Source organism: Kogia breviceps, chromosome 5 (genome assembly GCF_026419965.1).
Source record: "Kogia breviceps isolate mKogBre1 chromosome 5, mKogBre1 haplotype 1, whole genome shotgun sequence".
In the NCBI taxonomy this organism is placed as follows: domain Eukaryota; kingdom Metazoa; phylum Chordata; class Mammalia; order Artiodactyla; family Physeteridae; genus Kogia; species Kogia breviceps.
This window is the reverse complement of record NC_081314.1, coordinates 8,460,446-8,483,356: the sequence shown is the minus strand read 5'-3', so window position 1 is coordinate 8,483,356 and position 22,911 is coordinate 8,460,446. Positions and strand designations below refer to the sequence as shown.

The window sequence follows — 22,911 nt, the reverse complement described above, 5'->3', positions numbered from 1 at the left end:
TCTACTCTTTTTATAAAGTTTTGTTTTTCATATGATATTTACTTTTCTACATGACACATACAAGGATTTTAACTTTTTCTTTCTTTTTTCAAATATTTTCTGATTATTCTAATGTCATCTTAAAATTAGTTGACTTCTCAACACTGCTTTAAGATCGTATTTTTATCATGTGTAATGCCCGTTATTAAATATTACTTGATTATTATTTTCATTATGGTGTTTGCCAAGTGTAGGATGGGAGAGAACTTATTTGACATTTTTCTATGTGCAGATAACTGAATGGTTTGACACAGCAGACTTTAGGGTAACGTAAGTGGAATTAATGACTTCAGTGTAATTACTGAGCTTATGACATGAACTATTTCCTTTATGAAGAATTAGGGCTCACTTTCTTAGTGCTGAATTGAATTCTGCTGTCTCTCATGTCATCCTTTTTAACTACAGAATAAGTAATATGGAAAAAGAACATATTCTGTTCATAGTTCTTCCTAGTAACCCCAATACACACGCACGCGCGCGCGCGCGCACACACACACACACACACACACACACACACACACAAATGATGTACAACAGCACACAGCCTGTCCTCTACATGACTGGATTTTCTAGGTAGAAATAAAACACTGTTAGGTACTCTAGTTGGCTATCTCCTGGATGATCAGAGCACTCCCGGCAGATTAGGGACATTATGCTTATAATGGCATATTCTCCAACTAATGCCTTTGCTTAGCCTCTATAAAAAAGGTGTACTTTAGAGTGTATTTTAGTCATGAAGTAGACACCTTGTCAATGCCTGACTTTTTCCTTCTGGCTTTCTCTTAAACCCATACTCTCATTGTTCGTTATGTCTAAAGAATGCTAATTTTGGTGTTCTGTTCATATGGTCATAAATCTCACCATGAAAACATACTGACCAATATGAAGACATTGCTGACTGAAAGCATAAGTAATTGCAGCTCAGCGCTGGGAGGGGAACATGGAATGCTCCAGACCATCTTGCAAACACATGCAGAATGCTCACTAGTGACTTTCCAAGGCACTTGTCACTTATGGTTACAGCTGCATTCAGCTCAGCAGTAGTCCCTACATAGAGTCTGGGAGGTTGTGTAGTCTGACTGCTTCAAGACTAAAATACTCTAAGTTTCTGACCTAGAAGCATTTAAGTTGAAAGTTGAACTGTTTCAGTATTTTGAGAGGTTGGAAAATTCTAATTATGATGAAGCATTTTCTTATACAAAGAAAAATCTGTCTATGTATATCATTGGTCCTTGTTCAACACTTTGGAGGAATAATAATGGTAATAGTAGCTAACATTTTTATAATGTTTACAATGTGCCAGGAACTATTTTAAGAGCTTAACATGTAGTGACTTAACTCTCACAACAACTCTATGAGGATTATACAATTATTGTATCAGTTTTATAGCTGAGGAATCTGGGGTATTACAGAGCAGTTAAGAATAAACTTATCCCACATCCATAGTTCAGCACTCACATTTTCCCTTCTTGAGGCTGTATACCATTAGTCATTCTTCAAAGAACATGGTTTCCACACTCTTCATCCTTTTAATCATATTTTCTCAGGTGCCAGTGTTCTAAGAGTTTGCATACTCTTATTATAGTATTATTATAGTATTTGTAACACCCAGGATGAGGATTATAGACACATCCAGTGCCATAGTTACCAATCTTGTTGTGTACATTATATTTATGTCAGCTCATCCTTAAAAACTGTAGTTTTTTGGAGGTTTCTTGGGTTTGTCATTAAATAAACTCCTATTCTCCTTTTACATGAAATGTTGATATCTCTCAATTTCAAAATTTTGATGATTTTCAGTCAAGTCTGAGATGTTACATGTATCGGTTTAAAATTTTCATTTGTTCCACAACAAGAAGAGAAATATTTATTGAAATTATCTATATGCAAGTCACAGTGTTTTGGCATCATTGGGGATAGGTACAAAAAATGATTTTGAGGCAGAGTCTGCCCAGAAGGAGTATACCCTGTAGTAAAGAAAATAAATCATAAACAGAAGATACATAGCTATAATATAGGGTAAAATGTGCTCAGATTCATAATAAAATTACCATTTTATTTATGGCATGAAAAGAAGAAGTACAGACTGAACGAAAATTAGAGAAGAATTTTGATGTAGCAACAATTTTGACATTAAAAAAATGAAGAGCCACTTCTTACTCTAGTTCCACAGGTAAGGAGCTTGGAAGTCGCCTCTCCATCCTAACAAGTAAAAAGCTGAACTGACTGAAAAGTTAACAGGTCTTCTAGGATCTGTAACAGAAGTGAGGACACAAGGCCAACTGCTGCCCCCAAGATTGGAGAGACAGGTGAACACAGGGAGTCATGGCTTACTGGAGCTAAGGCTCAGGAGTAGAAACCACCACAAAACCAGTGCCAGAAAAGGAAAATATATTGATGTACTGACACTCAGTGTGCACAAATCAGTGAGTTAGAAACTCTACAAGGACCCTGTCACTGGTGGGTGTGGGAAGATGGGGGACACAATTTTGTGAGATTCTCCCTCAGGAGCTCAATCAGGTTCTTACAGTAAATTAAAAAGATAAAATCCCCTTGTGCTTCCTGCAGTGGGAGGGGAAAAGGTATTATTTTGAAACACACCAGAGCACTCTGTTCTTAACAAGGTCCGACAGGAAAAAGTACTTAACCACAGCCTAAATGACCTGGTGGAAAGGAAATACCCAACTCCAGTCAGCTCTAGCCTTACACGTGATAGAAGGGAAATACCCAACTCCAGCCCACTATAGCCATCCTGTTCCATCAAAGAGGGGAGAAAAAAAATACTGAAAAAACACTTGTGTGGTTCCCAGTCCAGAGGGGAAAGCTCAGTAGAAGACTGAGATGTAGTCATCAGAGTATAGAACACTTCGCACTCCCCTACATGTCACCACTACATTATGAAGAGCCCTATTTACAGCATTCCTTTTATCCCATATATCAGGCCCAGCTATCAGGAAAAAATTACAGGGAATACCAAAAGTCAAAAAACACAATTTGAAGAGACAGGCATCAGAAATAGACGTGGAAGGGGTGTCGGAATTACCAGACTGGGAATTTAAAACCGTGATTAATATGCTAAGGTCTCTAAGGGATAAAATAGACAGCATGCAAAAATAGATGGGCAATGTCACAAAGTGATGGAAATCCTAAGAACCAAAAGGAAATGCTGTAGATAAAAAAACATTGTGACAGAAATGGAGAATGCCCGTGATGAGCTTATTAGTAGGCTAGACACAACTGAAGAAAGAATCTCTGAGGAGGATGTCTCAATAGAAACCTCCCAAACTGAAAAGCAAATAGAACAAAAACTGAAAAAAAAAACAGAACAGAATATTCAGGGACTATGGGACAAATACAAACGTGTGACATAAAGGTAATGTGAATGCCAGAAGGAAGAGAAAGAGAGGAACAAACAGAAGACATGTTTGAAACAGTAATGACCGAGAATTTCCTCATATCGTCAGGCACCTACCCACAGGTTCAGAAAGCTTAGCACACATGAGGCGGGAAAAAAATGAACAACAAACCCTACACTAGCATATTATTTTTAAGCTACATAAAATCAAAGATTTTTTTAAAAATTGTGAAAGAAGACAGAGGAGAAAGCACCATACCTATAGAAGAACAAAGATAATACCTGACTTCTGTTTGGAAACCATGCAAGCAAGAGGAGAGTGGAGTGAAATATTTAGAGGGAGAGAAAAAAAAAACAACCACCCAGAATTCTGTATATGGTGAAATTATTCTTCAAAAGTAACAAAGAAATGGGTCGTTTTCATTAATTTTGTCTGGTATGTGATAAATCCACTCACCTAGCGATGGCAGCCCGTTTGGAAATAAAGTATTCTCTTGACCCTATCTAATTTCTGCTTGTGGAATTTCTGTTGTGCGTAACATGAAGTGAATGTATCTGTTCCTCAGGAATCACCTTTTCCTCTCTATACTTTGTGTTTATCTGACTTCTGGGAGAATTTTTAAAAATCTCTTTTATCTTACTGTGTTATCTTTCTACCTATATCAATCTACTATACCAGTGCCACCATCATACTTTAAAGTGTGGTTATCACACTTTTAGACTTTATTAAAATTTTGCCTCATCAGAATGTGCCTTTTTCTCTACTGCCTGTTCCAGAAATAAATATGCAACATTTCCTCAAATCTCATTGAGATTACAAATGAAGACATTTGTTGCAAGTCCTGGTATTTTGCTCACTTAAATTTCTAATTTTCCATGTATGATGAGTCTTTTCTTTGTAAATATTTAATGAGAGCATATTTTTCTAGTATTTGAACTTAAATGGATTCTGCTGATAGTGTGTGGGTTTCTGCTCAAATCTTCTTTGCATAGTTGAAGAATAAAGGAGCTGTTCAGATAAGTTGCACTTTTACTTTGCTTAACCAGAGATCTCGAGTCCTACGCGAAGAAGGAGTAGGAGCAGGGGAGATTGGGAGGAGGAGGGGGTAAGTGAAAGCAAGATGTAGCTGTCACAGGGATAATGTCAGTCTTTTAGCCTCATTTGGGGTTGGTTGTGGTACCTGACAGCAGGCTTGGAAAACCCTCCCTTCTCTAACTGGCATAACTAATACCACTAGGGTCCAGCTGTGCAAGTACCTCGCTTTAACTGGCATGCTGTCTGTACTAACTATGAACTGAATGTGAGTGCCTCGGTTACACCTCCTCATAGGAATCTGGCATCTGGTGAATTATTTAGGCTAATGGAAGGCGGTCTGGACATCACCTTTTCTGCAGCTTCCTGCCATCCCAGTGTTCTCAACATTAGAAGCTGATGGTGTTGGAGTTCTGCTGAGGATGAAAGGGAATCTCTCCCCTAAGTTCTTGCTTCCTAAACACACATTTCCTTTCCATGAGGTAAATTGTGGGTTGGACATCTCCTCTCACTTGATTAAGTTTTCCCTACAAAACAGGGTATAAAAACTCCTTTAACTTTCTGACAGGAAGAAAACTTAGTTTCCAGAACAGGTATATATTTTGCTAAAGATTATCATATGCTTTTGCTCTTTTAAAGGAGATTCGCAAAGGAAGGGGCGGTAAATGTGTAAAGTTCAGAATATCATGTGAGTTGACCGTTCACAGTTTGTTTAAAAACAAAAATCAAATATGCAAAGAAATATATCAGCAATTTTTTATTTTAGTTATTTGATTGTTGGTAAAAATAATCTAATAGACCATTGTAGACATTTATACTCAGAATATATATGTTCTATTTAATTAACACCTGAGTGATCTGAAAACTATTATGTTCCATGAATGACAGAATACAGAACAGGAGCTAACCATTCCATATATAAATAATTACTTCAAAAATTATAACAATATCCCAGTTTTAGAGTGAGTGAGTCTTTAAATGTGTCTTTCTTGGGGACAGAATCATTCTTTTTTCATGAAAAATCATTATCAAAAATTGGTAATTTATAGTTTTTGTCAAAATGAAAATGTTATTTATAGTTGCAGATTAGCTTATAGGAGAAGTTAAATGTGTGATTTTCTGATCAAAAAAATATATTTTACTTTCCCTTGACATGTGACTATTGAGTATTATTTGAACGTAATTGTAAAAAAACACTGAAATTATGTTCATTTTGAATTCTTTTGAATATACGGTATTTGCAAAATAACAGTTGTTACATATGAAATAAATTGTAACTATATTTAATAAAATAATGTATAAGTTTATATTAAAATTACTTTAAAAAGTCTTTAATTAATTTTGCTATACAAATTAAAAATAAAGCAGAGACTGTAGTTCAAAGTAATTAATCATAGGAAGTTATGTTTAAATGTAAAAATTTCTATATCCTTTCTCCAAAATATACAATGAAAAAGAAAATGTATAAAAGAAAATGTATAAAAACATTTATAAGTAAGTGATATTAAAAATAAACTCTTTAATTTGAAAAGTAAAATCATATATCTGGAGCTTCAGGCATCACAGTGTAATTCACATATGCTATAATAAGTCATTTACATAGAGAGAAAAATCCACCCAGTTTTTCTTTTACGTAGTCCCAGTCAATATAGGGACTTTAGATTTTCTGAGGAGATGTCAATGAATGCATTACCACACTCCTGCTCTCTATTCACTTCTAGTCATTTCAAAAAACATGAAGTCCTAGATAAAAACAAAATACAGAAATGGGTTTTCAGCAACAAAACAGAGATCAGCTCTCAGACACATAAATGCTAAGGGATCTGATGGAACACAGTAACGTGTCTGCTAAACAAGAAAAATCAACTAATACGTAGATCTGGGAAAGGTTGCTAGCTTCAGCTTTCCATTTTAATGGCAATTAAATCCTGTAATTCTATTCACTTATTGATACCTGTATGAACTTAATTAATCCTCTGGTAATTTCTCCAAATTTCACTTTTTTCATGCCTCTTAGAATATTCCTCTTTCCATCTTTGTTCCTCAACTTTTTGTACTCCTGCTCTAGTAATCTTGTGTTGTGACTGGAGTTCCATGTACAATTTTTAGATTGTTTCTGGAGAATGACAGCCATCTTAGAGTTAGAATAACATCTTAGAATTTGGGGGCCCAGTTTTATGATTTCTCGTCCAAACTTGTTGTCCACTGTGTTCCTCAGCTTGTCATACCCCATCAATTTCTAACCAGACCCTCTCTCCTATAACTTCTGTCAGACCCTGTGGATTGTACCTCTCTCACATCTATCATTTTCCTTTTTCTCTTTACAAAGCAATAATTGAATCTTTATCACCATCCCCTTGCAATTGCACTATTACAATTTTACCCCTCTTCGCTCCATTTGGTACACAGTCACCAGGATTTATCTTTCTAAAATTTGGGTTTATAACTCTTTTATTTATACATAGCTTAAAATTAACCAGTTAACTAAACAATTTTCAGTATCTTCCCAAGGTCTGTAAGATTGGGAGGACTGCCCAATCCACCCCATATTCACTTCCTAATAACCGCACCACCACCACCCCAATCCCATTTCTCACCTATCCAAACACCCCAGACTACTCTCTCCACCCTATATACGCCGTATCTTTGGTTACGGCCTGTAAACCTTTGGTTAAACAGTTCCCCAAGTTAAAGGTAAAATTTTCTTCTCATGTGAAATAAACACTTATTGAAAACATAGTTTTTCAGTAGAACTGTGGTTATATTTAAAAGCTTATATAGAAAATACTGAGCCTGTCCCAAAGTAGACAGAATAGTATAATAAAGTCCCAATGAGCACTCACCCAGCATGGTTCACCAGTTACTCCATCTGCTGTGTCCCTCTACCCTCACCCCCATTATTTAAAAGCAAATCTGTGATACCATATCATTTTACACCAAAATACTTCAGTATGTGCCCTTGAAGAAAACGGACTGTTCTGTTTTTGTATAACCACAATAACATCATATTTTTTTAAAACCTTAATAATTCATTAATATCATCAAATTGCCAATGTTCACATTTCCCTGAGTGTCTTGTAAATGTCTTTTTACATTGGTTTGTTTAAATCAGTATCCAAACATGGTCTACAAACTACATTAAGCTGATGTTTCTCTCTTTTTATTCTATTTTTATCTTTTATTTTCCTGATATTTATTTGTTGAAGTAACTGGATCCTTTTTCTGTATGTTCTTTTACTTTTTAATTTTTTTTCTGATTGCATCCATATGCCAATATTTAAGGTATTAATCTAGTGACTCCAAACCTTGCTTGCTTTGGAATCATATGATAGCTCGAACAGCTTGAAGGCTTGGATCCACCTCAGGATTTGGTTTACTAGATCTGGGTACATAGTCTTGACATAGGGAGTGTGAAAGCTACCCAGGTGTTTCTACTGTGCAGCTAAGGTTGAAAACCACTGCTCTGTCCCAGGAGTCCTTGACATCAGCTGTATATGGGATCATCTGAGGAGCTACACAAACTTTTAATTCTGAGCTTCTGATTTAGTTAAACTGGATTATGGCCTACTACTAAAAGCTCCCTAGGTAATTTAATGTGAAGACAAGTTCAAAATCATTGCTGTATCTCATATATTTCCTCTTAATTGGTAGTTCTGTCTAAGGCTTGATTGAATGTAGATTCTTATTAGTTTGTATTTCTGTACTAGATGATTTAATTTAATAATGAATCAGGCAGAAATCTCTTTGTTTCACTGAGACTTATTCCATTTAAACACACTGGAAGATTCAGACTCTTTTCCAAAGCACCAATTTTTTTTTTTTTTTACTAAAACCAGAGCCTCTCCTTAATATGTAAGATTCTCTTGTTACAATGTGAAACTGCATAGACCCTCCAGAGAGAAGCTAGTCATCTGTGAACCCAGAGTAGCAGAAGAAAATGGAATTTCAGAGCTAAAATTAAATAGGACCACTTTCAATAAAACCTACAAATTTAAGATCATTTAAAAATGTAAAATTTACCAAATTATTTCAGAATGATCCTAGAGAAACCATCTATACCCCAGATTAGCAAGAATAAACTTACAATGAGGAAACATGCGCCGAGCATCACAGCTTTCATTTTCACATCAAGGTCTAAAGGGAACTGGATGCCAAAGTTATCGACATCTGTGAATAACTCTCTCACAAGGCCGGTCCACTGCTTGGAAATCTTGCCAACCACATATTTATCATCAAGAGATTTAATCTAATTTTTAAAAAAGACAAAGAATTCTAGAAAACTAATAATAAAGCTGCTTTCCAAGTAGGAGTAAAATAAAACAGTTATATTAAAATAATATGCCATTCATAACTATGAACATTATATCACTCATTACATGCATGTAGATTCCTATATCCATTTATAGATTCATTTAAAAAAACTGTTTTTTTGGTACAGAGGACTAATATGAAAGTAGTTTAGGTGAAATATTTAACATTTTCTATTCTCCATTAAGACGTACAGTAATAAGTTAGTTGAATCGAGCCAAAATAAAATTTAAGCAGGAAATATTTCTTTGATGAAATTTCTAGAAGCCATCAGGAAGGTAGTAAGTGAAACTCCTATCTGACTTCTGCTTTAACACAAGCACAGAGAGTTGATATAGGCAGAGTTTTAAAGGTGATGGGAGGCCCCATTATCACCCACTGTCAGTAGGAAAACATGAAATGCCAAGAGCCTGGAGAAGAGGACTGGCAGTTTTGAGTGAAGGTAAGTAACCAATAGTAACTTGATGAGATGCCTCAGGTCAAAGGTTGGGGTACGATTCGACAACAGGAGGAGGATGAACAACAAAAGAGGAAATGCGTATGAAAAAAAAGCTCCAAAGTAAAGTTTTTCTAATTTTACAGTTCTGCCTGAGGAAAGCTCAGGGCCATGATAAAGAGTTGAACAGCCAGAGAAATGCACCTCACCAAGTGGGCATGTGGAGGCTGAATGTAGTCCACACTTGCCAGGGTACGTATAGGCAGAGTTGTGTCAAACCAGGAAGAGAAGTGTCCTTTTCAAATGTGCACAAGGTACCACACGTTCTGGCAACAACCTTTGAAGACCTAGCTTAGGTTGGGACCAGCTACATAGATGTGGGCAAATTAGAAACAGTTGACTCATTTTATTTGGATGTGGGTGGTTAAGTTCTTTAAAAATGTGAAATAAACTTCTAATATGAAAAAACTGTGATAGCATGGATTACTGTTCATCAAATAGTCATTTCAGTCCCCTCCCTCTGTAAGCCCAGTATACTTTCCTGCACACTGAAATTAGGCTTGGCCTTGTGCCTTGTTTGACCAGTGGAGTGTTAGTGGATGTGACACCAGCAGAGACCTTAAACATAGCTGAGTGGTTTTGCCTTGATCTTACTCTCCAGTGATCAGCCACTAGAAAGCATGATCCAGGCAGCTGCTGTTGCTGAAGCTCCAGGATGAACATACCTGGATCAGACCTGAGACCAACTGGCAGACTAAATCAGAGCCATCTGTCTGAGCCTAGGTATATCAGTTGACCTTCAGACCCATAAGCATGTTTTCTTAAGCCACTGAGCTTTAGGGATTATTTGTTACGCTCTGTGGCAAAACAAACTAATGCAAATTCCCTATCGCACACCTTCATGTTTTACCTGCTCATAGCTGTCATGTAAGGATTTGAAGCTTGTAATAAAACCTTACATTTTATTTTTTAATTCAATTATTTTTAATTTTTGAAAAAAATTTTTTAACAAAATATATGAAAGATAATCAGCCATCATAATCCTAGTACTACACTTACCAGATATTAACACTTCCCCATTTTGATTACTATAGCAAGAAATTTAAAAAATCACCAAAAATTTATGTAAGAGGTAGACATATAATTTTTTAAAGGAAAGGAACGGAAAAGTGAATAAGGATCTACAACTGAAAAGTCAACAGGACTAGATAATTTTTAGCTAAATTCTAGAAAATATTTTAAAAACAAAATCTACATAATAAAATGATTTCAACTTCTGGAAGTAATAAACTGGTATATTACTATTAAATTTATAAACCTATAAATTTAATACAAATAATTGATAAAGGTATTCTAAAAAGAAATCTATAGGTTCATCTCACAACATACATATAAATACAAAAATCCAAATAGTACATTAGCACATAGAGCCCAGTATAAAAAATACTATAATAAAGTATAAAATACTAAAAAAAAAAATCATATAATTCAAAAATATGAGTGTATCCATAGGTCCTGAAAAGGTATTTTATTTACTTACTAATTAAGCATTTATATAACATTTAGTGTATGCTAGGCATATAAATGCTTTACAAGTCTTAGGTAATTGTTTCCTCATAATTTCTCTATAGGATATATAGTATTATTACACACAATTTTCATATGTAAAAACCAAAGCAAAGAGAGGTGAGTCACTTGTCCAAGTTCACACAGATAAGAAGTCATGGAAATGGATTTCAAACCCAGGTGTTCTTCTCCAGAGTCTGTATTCATGACTGTTATGATGCTCTGCTGTTTAGAAAGTTAAGTATCAATTCTTAATAAGAATCTAGGTCAGGGTCAGCAAGCAAGGGTCAATGAGCCAAATTTAGTCTGTACCCTGTTTTTGTAAGTTTTATTCAGACACAGTTACACCCAATATTTGTGTATTGTATGACTACTTTCATGCTAAAATGGCAGACCTGAGAAGCTGCAACAATGACCGTATGGCCCAAAACTCTAAAATGTTTTCTATCTCTTCCTTTACCAAAAAAAAAAAAAAAAAAAAAAAGTATGTTGATTCTTGCTCTAGGTAAAATGGGAATAGAAAAATACTATGAAAAATAGCCAGTATCTTTCTAAATTATGAAACATTTGCTGCTGTTTCAATTGAAATCATCAATTCAGTAGGTATACACAAAATTGGCAAATATTATTCAGTTTTGCTGTAAGAAGTAGGCTGGAAAAGAAAATAAGTTAATTGGAAAATTAGAAGAGCTTCCCTGATTTCATTTGCTATGTGATTTTATACCTAGATAAACCAAGTAAATATAGCAAAAATGCCTTTCAAATTAAATACTAGAATATAGTCACAAGGCTGAATAAGAGGTAAACAAAAATAAATAGCTTTTCTCAATATTGACAATAAGTACCTACAAATAGAAATATTCCTGATTAGTAGTGATAATGCCTATGAATTACTTAGGAAAAATTCAACAAAAGAGATAGAAGTTCTATATGGTCTTATGAAGAGTACAAAATTAGATATAAATGAATTAAAATATATTACACTTTTGGGATGAGACAGGTTTAGCATCATAAATATATTAATTTTAAAAAAACATAGTATAATACTAATTGGATTCTAACTTCTGAAAAATTTAATGAAATGATCTTAAGGTTCACATGAAAGGAAACATCTGACAATAGCAAGAAAATATGATAAATTAGAATGATTAGTGACTGTGTGGCTATGACTAAATATAGGATACATCACTGTTACCGTAATTGAATTATAAGGCACTACTGTAAGAAAAGTGGTAACAATGCAATAGAAGAATGAATCTAGAAATTGCTTGTGGAAATTTAATGTATGTCATTTCAGCTTAGCAAGAAATGAATAGTTTACTTAATAAATTGTGATGACACAGTTGTCCAGCCAACTGAGATATATTTATAAAACAAAGTACAAAAGGGGTAGATTTGTGGAAAATATTTGCAGGTCAGAGGACAGAAATACAGATGCAGGGTCAATGTCTACAACACACAAACTACATTTATGAATTGACAAGAAAAGAATAAACAACCCAATAGAAAATACAGGCAACAGATATTAAAAGATAATTCAAAAAGCAAATACAAGTAGCTAGTAAACTTAGAGAAATGTTCATAATCCCTAATGGTCAGAGAATTATGTATTAGAAATAATCTTCCCCACTCCCACTTGATGATTTTAGATTGCCTATTTTAGTTTGTTTATTTAAGCTGTATCTGGGTGTCATTTCTTTTTCTTACCAGAACTCCTTGCAATTTCTGAATATGAGAATCAATGGCATCAAGTCTGCAAGATTCTTAGCTATGTATTTCTTTGAATATTATATCAAAACATTCTGTCTCCTCTTTTTTTTGTAACTCCTCTTTGGCATATGTAATAGTTTATTCTAGCTTCCATGTCCCTTCAAATTTATATCTTTTGCCCACCTCCTCTTTATATTCCTAATATGGGTGATCCAGTTCACTAACTCTCTCTTCACCTGTGTCTAATCTGTAGCTCATCCTTTCAAATGAGGTTTTATCAATGACTATTCCTCATTTCTGGAGGTTCTATTTGGCTTGTTTTTATATCCTCCTGGCCTTTATTATTTGTTTCATCCTCCCCTTATGACCCTTTTTGTTTCTTTGTTAGGCTCTTTAATGTCTATTTAGGTATTTCTTATATGACTGATTACAGACTGTTCTGTTATATGCAGTTTGGTTTTGGTAGATTAGTTCCTAGAACAGTATGTCAATTTTTGAATCTGCTCATGTGGAGATAGGTTTGTTCTGTAGGGATAGAAGGTGGCCTTGGTGATCAATCTCCATCTAGTATGTTTTTGCATTCAATTCTCCGATCTGTATCACCACTCAAGATCAGTTTCTATGTCTTAAGATTCATGAATCATACTGGTGTTATGAATTCAGACCTCAAAATCATAGAGGGGGCTAGATTGGGATATCAGTTTCATGTAGGCATATTTTTTTCCTACTCCTAATAGCCCTGGAATAAGACAGATTCCCTCATTATCTCTAAGGGTTATGAAGTCTACTTGTCCTTCTTCTCACCCGTGGGATAATCTCATGGCTTCAACTACCATCCGTATGCCGAAAACTCTAACATTTTCCCTTACCCACCTAAAAACCAACATGACTCAAAAACGAACCACTAGCTTCCCACAAATCAACTGTTTCTGCTTCAGGATTCTTACCCTGGTCAATGGCACCATCATTCAGCTTCTTAAACATCAGACATCAGACCAATAAGACTTTAGAATCATGTCTAAATTTTCTTTCTTCCTACACTGACATCAAATCTATGAATCAGTACCACTGGGTACACTTATAAATGTCTCTGAATTATTTTTTCCTTTAGAATGACTCTTCTCCATGTTCCATAGTGGTCCCTCATACTGATAATTCCTGCTTTCAAAATTTCTATTATCTAGTATATAGAAAGTGATTCAAGGTACTATTTTCTCAATTCCCTTAAAGATGTTATCTAGTTAGCATCATTCTAGATGCACAGGAGAGAGGTTAATTCATTGCCTATAACAGATGCTTTAAGGTATCCAATGAGAAGGGTTGCTGAATGATTTCCAACTTTCTTATCATTAAATATAAGAGTTTCACACTCCAGTATGACTTACTTAACCAGTATTTTTACTTATTTTACATAGATAAAATATATGTCAGCAAAACTTCCATTAATATTCCCTGAAACAACAATTACTTTTCAATCCTCTGGATCTTTTATGGGAATGATAATCCCTACATAGAGAACTATTATTATACATAAACCTATAAAATCTTTAAACATATAGTTGATATCCCCCCCACTATGCATTCTTTGTAAGAGTCTTTATAAAGTCTCTAATAACATCATATGTACTTTTCTTAGACTTGCCTGTCTGCCTCATTAGACACTGAAGTCAATGAGAGGAGTGATCCATCTTTATATAACAGAGGAATTAAAAATCATATGACTAGCAAAGCCAGGCAGATAATATAAAAGAATGAAGCTGGATAGTGGGAAACCTTGGCAAGTCAGGGGCAGTGGCAGAGTTCCCACTTATTTATCGTAAGGGGGCAGTCCTGCTCAGTTTTAGATTTTTGTCCCTTCTGTGGAAATTGTCCAGTTTACCAGATTTTATGCTTATACAAGAGAATCATGGTATCAAGATTAAGTTTTATAATCTCTCAACTTTTAAGCATTTGCAACTAGATAATTTGGGCCATAAGTCTGGGCCCCATTTGTTGAAAAACTGCTGTGATGCAATTCCTCCAGGTAGTAAATACACAGATATATTGTGATTTCTAATGAATGAATTTAATACAAAGATAAAGGAGAGATCATAGAGAAGCATGATTGGGTAGTACATCATATATTTGTTAAAATTCTCTTTGCATAATTGGGCTTTTTGTAGGAACTCAAAGATGTCAGAGATTTTGAAGAGGGCCTAGAGCACTGGCAGCCTGTGTTTCATGCTAAGGAAGAACCATATGCTTTGGCAATCAGACTTTGATGACAAGGTTAATGTTCCTCTTGAAATGGATAACACACAGTACCTCTATACAAAAACCAGCAATGTTAGATGCTTTGTTTATATTTATTTGACTACAAATCTCTGCTGCTCTTTTCTCCATTTAGCACAATCAACACTGATGCTTAATCAGAGCAATAACCATCTCTCTGACCGAAGATAAATATGAGGGACACTGAGTCCCTCTTGAGATATCAGGACATACCTATTCATTTACTATATTTGTAACATCCGCCCAGCTTATGTTACTCTTATACTAGGAAAGCAAACCCCATAAATGTTATCATACCTCTTACCTCAAAATCAACATCTGCACAACAGCTGCAGACAATACATGGACCAGTAATTCTTAGTACATCCTCTCTCCTCTCATTTTGAAGTGTAAACTTTGGCAGGCATGGGTGCCAGGTCTGAGTAACATAACCTACTGGTACACCAGGAGGAGCTTGGATTTCTATCTACGAAAGCAAAAGAATATATAAACTGTAATCATAGCAATGTCTAAATAAGAACTCTCATTTACTGAATACTTTCTAAGTGTCAGACACTGTTCTAAGCACCACTTAACTCACTCCCCATCCTTACCAAGTTGGTACTATTATCCCTGTTTATACAGGAAGTAACTAAGGAACAGAGAGGTTAATTAATTTGTATCAGATTCCCCAGCTGCAAAGTGGAAGAGATGAGACAAAAACTCGGGGAGGCCGCATGCACTGTCTCCATTCTGAAGCACTGCTCTACTGGTCTTGTATATTTTAAAATTTCCATACTTACAAAAACTGTCTACATTATTAATAGCTATTTCCTCAAATTCCTTTAAAAACAGTGGTTTAAGTGTATGGACAGAGCCCTGATCACGGGGGCAGTTTTCAAATATGAGTGGCAATAGTGCTAGCATGGAAAGAAAATGGGGCCTGGAATCTTGGCTCTGAACATTAGCTGGGTGACCTTGAGAGCGTCTCAACATGTTCATCTGTAACCGAGGACTTCCTAGATCTCTTTATTAAGACCAGTTGTATAATGTATGCTAACGTGCTCTATAAATTGTAGAGCATATTCCATCAAACTCTCAGTTTTCCCTCAGCTATTCCAATGAATATTATTACCTCTAAACTAATTGACATGGAAAACAAAATAATTCCGTATGAACAACTTCAGTTATCCTTTCAAAATAAGAGCAGTATTAGACATCAAATCTCTACATGCTTGTATCTTTGTGTGCACTGCTCTCACAGCTACCTGTGTGGATGATTGAGGGACCCAGGCAGCTCTGGTCTCGGGCCAATGGAGATACAGGCAAAGGCCAACTTCCTATAAACACTCTGTGCCCTGGCGTCTCCCCTGAGATCCATGTTCTCTATCAGAGGGCTGTCAAGTACTATGAAAGAGACACCTGGTCTTTATGGAGCTGAACGTGTTCACAATTCGCATACCCCTATTACAGGGACTTGAATATACTACTTTTTTTTTTTTTTTTCAGATGGAGAACTGAAAAACACAGGAGTTGAGATCTCTCAGAGGGGGCCTCTCCTCGGTTTGCTCCTTGTAGGTTGGCTAAAATAATGAGATGAACTGAACATACGTGTTCTTTTCCTCACTCTTCTGTCCACTTGCCTTTGGGATGGCATTCGAGGATCTTCTCTATGGGGCCCTCCTCTGGCTTTGGCCAGGCCCTCATGGTCATTTCAGGTGAGGGACTTGACCGAGGTGACCTACGTTCTCAGCTCTCCCTGAAGATCAAGAAGTCTGGTCTCTTAAGATCTCTGATCTCACCCCCGGGGGCCACACTGTCTCAGGGACATGGGGCTAACTGCTCACTCTTTTCCACCTGCCTTCCTTCCTACCATTTACCCTCAAGCATAAACCAATAGCTGGCGGACCACTTTTCCTTTAAATCTCATTTGATTCTATAAATTCACCAATAAGGTGAAAATTCCTGCAGAACTACTTTGCAAAGTATTTGTAAAAATTATCCTGGTAATTGCTCACTGACCTCCTGCAGGCAGCAGGGGTAACAACAGCTGGTACACCTTAGCGGTCTCTCCAGAGTTATGACTTCTCGGCCCATATTATCAAGAATCCTCATTGTAAAAGGCCTAGAAGGCCCACAGCAATTTCGGGTACAGCAATCAGTATCCTCTGCTGCAAAGTAAATCCTCTGTCCAAGGCTGTTCTTAATTTCATACTTGTTATTAGTTTCAAAACCTGTTAAGACTAAAAACATAAAACAAGGAATCACTATGACTATTGTGTTAAAAGAATAATCAATCTATCCTAAGATACTACAATATCTAGTTATATCATTTTAAGATGATACTTCGTATAACACAGGAGGAGGAAAAGGAAAGATGTTTAGAGATGATCTAAACAGAGAAAAAAAGGCAAAGGGAATGGATGAGAGGGTATTAAAGTACAAAGAAATTAGGAATTCCTGTATGAGACATGGAAGAGAAAACAACTCGTATCTTCCTAATTCCATAGACCCGTATCAGAAAGGGAGACTTTGCTGTGAGGGATGGTGCAATGCTGCTGATGGCCACAGTCCTTTTAAGTGAATGTAGAAAATGTCTACTTGTTCATGTATTCAGCTATGGAGGGGAATATAGGATGATTGCTATGTTTATGCACCATATAGTATTATATTAAGTAAATTTGCTTGAGATTTAGTTTTATAAATCACAGTCATGGCTTCTCTTTCTGCACTGTGTGAGGAGGTGTGAGAGGGCTTTCTCTCAATGCACACATGTGAAGAGGGAGAGAGTGAAAATGCAAGGTGAGGTAGAACGTCACCCTGTGCCCAGCGCACCCTTGTTTAGCTCAGCAGTGGTTGTTCAGAAGTGGGAAATGGGTATTAGACAAGGGGAAAAGCCCTTGGCAACCAAGGCTGCAAGTCAGGGGATTCCAGACCACTGGCATCCTAAGTGAACTCTGTACCTTAGCGGGGGCTAATCTCTTCACGGGGGAAACAGAGATGCCCTGACATCTGACACCCACGTGGTTTCTTACCAAAGCGCTTCCCACATTGAACCACGCTTTGGAAACCTCTCCTTGCTTAAAGCCAGGAGGGAGCAATTCATGGCGCCGCTTGTCCATAGCCCTCATTAACGTGGGTCATAGGGTATTAGAAGCCACCAACATAATGAGCAATTAAAAGAAACATAGAGACAAAAATCACTCTCTACTGTTGGTGTGGATGGACTTTTAGTCAGATAGAGATGTTCTTCACAAATTTTATCACCATGACCTCCCTTAAGTATCTTTGCTCTGACTCAGACAGGCCCTGACCCTTTAAAAGAACCACCCTTTACCTCAATATCGGCCAATCAAATATTTCATGTGAAAAAATTAAACTGATTCATGAAATGGGATCTATTACCTGTTTCATTAAGTAGCTTAATCTGAAAATTCTTCAGCTTGTTTATCTGTGTAATGAGATCAGGGGGCTTACCCAATCTAAGCTTCCTTCTAGTTACTTAAAAAATGAAAACAAATAAAACAAGAATTCTATGGTTATGTCTTTATTGTCTATTAAGTTTTGAATTGGGAAATGTATAAGTGCCTGTCATAGTCTCAGGTGCTACAAATGAACTGAGTAATCTTTATTTCTTTATACTGCTCATAATGTTAAAATATAAACTTTCAGCTGGAGACAAAAAGAAAAGAAAATTAGACATCCTTCTTTAAAAAACTGAAGAATTTATAACTACTAAATTTGAAATTTATATTTCATGATTAATACATATATATTTCCAAATATATACATAAAACTTGTAAATCTTAAAACTGTAAATGGAGTGCTATATAATGTGTAGTGTCTGGTTTTTTGTTTTTTTATGATATCAAAAATAATTTCCCTAAAATGAATCATTAAAAAAGTTGAGAATATAAATTATCATACTATGAAGAGTTCCTTTCCAGAGAAAATGTAATATAAACAAACTAATAAAAATGAGAACATTCTAAATATCTAAGTGTACATTACAAGTAATTTAAGTGTAATAAGCAACAATTATATATTCTAACCAAATATCAACCATATTTCTACAGTAGTACAGTTCACATTGTAATATCTATCAGTGGAAAATAACTTTGCAAAGATGTGAAGAAAGAGTTAATAGATATATTCTAAAATCTATTAGAGTTTTCACTGAACTCTTTATACCTATAAGGAGGATACTGTAGTGCATGAATCTACCCAGATTCCCTTCCCCCTGGTAGCAGTCCTGAAACATCTAGTGGCTTCTTAAGTTTACTTTGCACCTGACGAGCACTGGACCTAAGGACACAGCTGTAGGAGTCAGGCCCCATTCATAGGAACACCAGTGGCGTTCTAGGAAGTCAGGCCTCTTGGCCGGCTGGTCAACACCCTCCAGTGCAGTGTCCCTGGGCCCAAGGTGATAATCCACAGCCCGTGGAACAAAGGGTTTTATAGGGTTCCTCTGAACTCCCAAGAGAAACTGTGGGCAGTAATGCGATTTTCCAAAACATCCCCATCCATCCAAATTCAGAGTTCACTTGCTTTGGAAATGTACTTCCTAAGGTAACTGAACTATTGTATGTGGCTCTGTGACAACTGCAAAGACATCACAAACTGGGGAAAAAACAGTTGAAGGGATTGAGGTTAGGCAAAGTGATAGAATCACTGAAATGATTTCTAGAGAGAAGGGGGAACAACAGTAAGTTTTGACTGGTTTCCTTCTAAGTTAGGGTCTGTATCATGAGGAGACATGTCCAGCATAATAGTATTTTACCACTTGACTCCTAATTTCAAGAAATGAGCTGCTGATAATCTTTATCAATTCATTATCATGAAGAGAGACATTTGTAAATAATCAGTTTTAATATCCAGCATCACTGAAGGTGTTATATCTGTGGTTGGTGATATGCCTTTATCCGCATAAATGTCCTCTCTTCCTAGAAATATGATAAATACAATGAATACATACCTTCCAGAAGTTCAATTTGCTGATGAATTAATAGTTGATCTATCTATTATAATAAAAAAAATTAAGCTGTAACCATGTATCATATGTTATTAAGCCAAACAAATTAACATTAGTGTTCTTATATTTTAAAAAAATGTATATAATCAATTATCAACATTTATCAATATTTAATAATTGTTTATATTACTTCTAGATATAAAATTAAAGTTAATATATTTTTAACTGAAAAAAATATTGAACGTGTTCACTATTAATGTGGGCAAATTCAGGTCAAACAAAATGGACTTACACTGGAATCTCTATAAAAATTAGAAAAAAAATGTTCCTTCCAGAAGGGCCTAAGAAATATTAAGACCTTTTCATCCATTTAAAGAGCTTTTTTTCTACAAATCTAAACATTTTCTTTTTCTTTCTTTTGATATCATCATTTGTAGTAGGTGATAACTTCCCCAAATATTTTGTAAGGGCCTAATTAAAAAAAAATCTGCTTAGGGTATTTCTTAGAGAATTTAGGAACTACCAAATTTTATTTTTTAATATCTTTATTGGAGTATAATTGCTTTACAGTGTTGTGTTAGTTTCTGCTATATAACAAAGTGAAGCAGCCATATGTATATATATATCCCCACATCTCTTCCCTCTTGCGTCTCCCTCCCACCCTCCCTATCCCACCCCTCTAGGTGGTCACAAAGCACTGAGCTGATCTCCTTGTGCTATGCGGCTGCTTCCCACTAGCTAGCTATTTTACATTTGGTAGTGTATGTATATCCATACCACTCTCTCACTTCGTCCCAGCTTACCTTTCCCCCTCCCTGTGTCCTCAAGTCCATTCTCTACGTTTGCGTCTTTATCCTGTCCTGCCCCTAGGTTCGTTAGAACCATTTTTTTTCTTTTTAGATTCCATATATATGTGTTAGCATACGGTATTTGGTATTTGTTTTTCTCTTTCTGACTTACTTCACTCTGTATGACAGACTCTAGGTCCATCCACCTCACTACAAATATCTCAATTTCTTTCTTTTCATGGCTGAGTAATATTCCATTGTATATATGTTCCACATCTTTATCCATTCATCTGTCGATGGACACTTAGGTTGCTTCCAAGTCCTGGATATTGTAAATAGTGCTGCAGTGAACATTGTGGTACATGACTCTTTTAGAATTATGGTTTTCTCAGGGTATATGCCCAGTAGTGGGATTGCTGGGTCATATGGTAGTTCTATTTTTAGTTTTTTAAGGACCCTCCATACTGTTCTCCATAGTGGCTGTACCAATTTACATTCCCACCAACAGTGCAAAATTCTTATATTATAGGCTGCCCAAGTGCATTGTGGTAAATTAAATTAGTGCAGAGAGTGCAAGAGAGACAATTCATTTACTGAAAACTAACCTACCAGATTTGTAATGGCAGACAAATACTAAATCTCACATTGCTGAGATAAGCTATCATGTAGTACATTAAAATCCAGGAATTTTTTTTCTTATTGGTAGCATTAATAAAATTGGGTCTTCCAAAGAACAAAAGGAACATAAAAATGTAATTTTCTTAATTATAATGAAAGGTAGGTCATATTATACACAAATCAATAACTCCTTTCTTGGTACCACTTATGGAAAATCAACACTAAATCAAGTTTGATGGTTCTTTCCAACTCCTAGGAAATTATTCAGTATTGGGATTAAAGGGCACAGGATCCAGAACTAAGGTTCCAGAAGTAAAAAGCCATTCCCAACTCCTTTGCATTTTGATGTTAAGCAAATTATGTAATTCTCTGGACCTCAGTTTCTTCTTCTGTAAAATGGTGATAATTATAGCACTTGTATATCACAGAATTTTTTAAAAAGAATTTAAATGAGTAAATACATGCATTATACTTAGGAACAAAGCCTGGAAGCTTAATAAAGGTTTGCTATTAGCTATTATTGCAGATTATATTCAAGATCATAGAAAATACAATTTCCAAAGACATTTTCATTTTCCTTTAAAAGTAAACCTGACCTAGAAGAATTAGAGTAATCTGTAAGCAAAACATGTTGTTTTACCATTTCAGACTTTTGTGAATTAGTCAATTGTTAATCTCATTAAGTAAACTGGAAGCACAGTTTTGTTTTTAAGGAGTCTTTTCTGCATTGAATTACCTGAGTCAAATATTCCAATCCGGGTGGACAGTTTAATGGAGGTGGTGGTGCTGGCATCCATGGTACTCCTGCAGGCGCGCCTGGCTGACTAGTCATTGGTTGGTATGGGACAGGAAAACCAAGTGGGCCAGCACCTGAATAGCCAGCTGGTGGGACTGGATAGCCAGCCTGGGTGCCAGGATAGCCAGTATATCCTGGAGGTCCTGAAATATGAACATGTGAAATTATTTGTAACTGCAGAGAAAAATGCAAACTTCAACTCTTTTAGGATCACCCCAGCTATCTACAAACTACAATTTCTACTTAGAAATCCTGTTTCTAAGAAGCTTAAGGTTTGTGTTTTTCTCTCTCAGTGATTTTTCAATGAAGTACCTGTGGTTTCAGGTCCACTCCTGTTTTGAGGGTTTTAGGCTGTGTTTATTAGAGTTGCCCCACAGCCTCACCCTTATCATTCAAAACTCAGGGGAAAATATGCTTGAAATCTAATAAAGTGAAAGAAAGTCAACAACAATCTAGAGTCAGGTACATAAAAATTCTGGAATGGCTTCCTGGAAAAGAGGGATGGCATTGAGTAGAAAGCCCAAAATAAAGGCTTTGAGTCAGCATTTCTAGGACCAAACCACCCTGTAAAAAATGATAATTCTAGAATTCCAACATGTGACATTTCTTATCTGTATAGAACTGATAGTGGTTTTGTCCCCTCATGGCATATTTGGCAAGGTCTGGAGACCCTTCTGGCTGTCATAATTGAAGGGAAGGGGATACTGGCATCTGGTGGGTAGAAGCCAGGGATGCTGCTAAATATCCTACAAGGACCAGAACAGTGCCCTGAAAAAAAAAAAGAATTATCCATCCTGAAATATTGTAGTGCCTTTGTTGAGAAACCCTAGTATGGTGGTAAGGGTATGTCATTCCTTCCAGTACCGCCGATACGCCTCTGGGTTAACAATTTGCCTGAAGTTTTAACCCATGGTGTATTCCATTCCTAAAACCGTCCACATGAAAAAGAAAAAAGTTAAGTTATGATATTAGGTTACAAATGTAAATTTCACAGTTTGGCACCCTAAGCTCTCTGGAAAATACAGTTTGAGAACCAAGAA

General features: G+C 35.9%; 1 protein-coding gene across 2 annotated transcripts in view; it reads right to left on the bottom strand.

Moving 5' to 3' along the window:
• Positions 1 to 5,169: 5,169 nt before the first annotated feature.
• Positions 5,170 to 22,911, bottom strand: part of PLSCR1 (phospholipid scramblase 1) — a 31,774-nt gene continuing 14,032 nt past the window's right edge. For both annotated transcript variants that reach the window (XM_059064291.2, XM_059064290.2), the window contains exons 4-9: positions 21,812 to 22,014; positions 19,673 to 19,715; positions 16,720 to 16,940; positions 15,023 to 15,184; positions 8,512 to 8,673; positions 5,170 to 6,170 (exon numbers count right to left, since the gene is read on the bottom strand). In XM_059064291.2, the coding sequence (XP_058920274.1) occupies positions 6,135 to 6,170; positions 8,512 to 8,673; positions 15,023 to 15,184; positions 16,720 to 16,940; positions 19,673 to 19,715; positions 21,812 to 22,014 (827 nt within the window). In that variant the 3' untranslated portion in view covers positions 5,170 to 6,134. The remainder of the gene's footprint in view (positions 6,171 to 8,511; positions 8,674 to 15,022; positions 15,185 to 16,719; positions 16,941 to 19,672; positions 19,716 to 21,811; positions 22,015 to 22,911) is intronic.